Raw genomic sequence first — 1044 nt, 5'->3', positions numbered from 1 at the left:
AAAAATTCAGTGGTCTTTTACAAAGATAAATACAATATAAAACAGTCCATGCACTCAAAAAAGGTGTAATATGTAAGTAACTAGTATACAAAGTGGAATTAAATACATCTTTAGGTTATAAGGGACTTTGAAAGCAAAATACATTACTTTTATTTTTAACTACTATAGTTTACATATGAAGAAGAAAACTCATAAATGGTCTCTTGATATATAAATTATACTTTCCTATATTTATATCATTCTCAGGAAGAACAAAATTAAAAAGACACATGGCATCATATAATCTTATTTATCATTAATTGTAGTTTCAAAGCACTTCATAAAATTATAAAAGTATTGGGTTGTAGGAAAAGTCATGACGTATTTTTTCTATGTTTTTCATTGCAAAAATGCATCATGACTTTTCCGACAACCCAATACTATATTAAAAATGTATTACCAAAAAAAATATTATGTATTACCTTTGTCCTGGATTGAACTTGTTCTTTACAGATGAGGCATTTCTTGACTCGTGGAGAACATAAAGAACAGGTAGCAATATGTCCACATGGGCCAAAAAGAGTGTCTCTCTTCATATCTGAGCACACCATACACTCTTCTAAGGTTTCAGAATCATTACTAATCATAGAAGGACTGCGAGAACCCACTTGACCACTAATAAAAGAAAATATTTCTCATTAAGCCTATCAGAATATTTATATCACAAATTCATTGATGTATTTTTAAAAAAACATGTAGAGCATCATTAGTATATGTAAAAACAGCTTTATTTATGTTAAAATATTAGCTTTAACATATATATATATATATATATGGAACACTGTATAATGTATTTTTCTATTTATATACATCTCTGCATCTTTACATACTTCTAGTACTATTCAAATCACAAGTTAAACAAATCCTCACCCAATGGAAAAAAGTGAATCTTCTTCTGACAAAGGAATAAAAAACACTTGTTAAAAAATTTAACATGAATACAGTTCCACTCAGAACCTGTTTTACCTATACAGAATCGGCTGAGGAAGGCATAGGAATAAAACA

General features: G+C 28.4%; 1 protein-coding gene across 3 annotated transcripts in view; it reads right to left on the bottom strand.

Moving 5' to 3' along the window:
- MIB1 (MIB E3 ubiquitin protein ligase 1) overlaps nucleotides 1–1044 on the bottom strand; it is a 144421-nt gene that overhangs the window by 16742 nt on the left and 126635 nt on the right. For all 3 annotated transcript variants that reach the window (XM_019653864.1, XM_019653865.1, XM_019653866.1), the window contains exon 17: nucleotides 462–654. In XM_019653864.1, the coding sequence (XP_019509409.1) occupies nucleotides 462–654 (193 nt within the window). The remainder of the gene's footprint in view (nucleotides 1–461; nucleotides 655–1044) is intronic.

The sequence above is a fragment of the Hipposideros armiger genome, unplaced genomic scaffold (assembly GCF_001890085.2).
Source record: "Hipposideros armiger isolate ML-2016 unplaced genomic scaffold, ASM189008v1 scaffold_209, whole genome shotgun sequence".
In the NCBI taxonomy this organism is placed as follows: domain Eukaryota; kingdom Metazoa; phylum Chordata; class Mammalia; order Chiroptera; family Hipposideridae; genus Hipposideros; species Hipposideros armiger.
The sequence above is the reverse complement of the archived record's forward strand: the minus strand, read 5'-3'. Positions and strand labels throughout refer to the sequence as shown.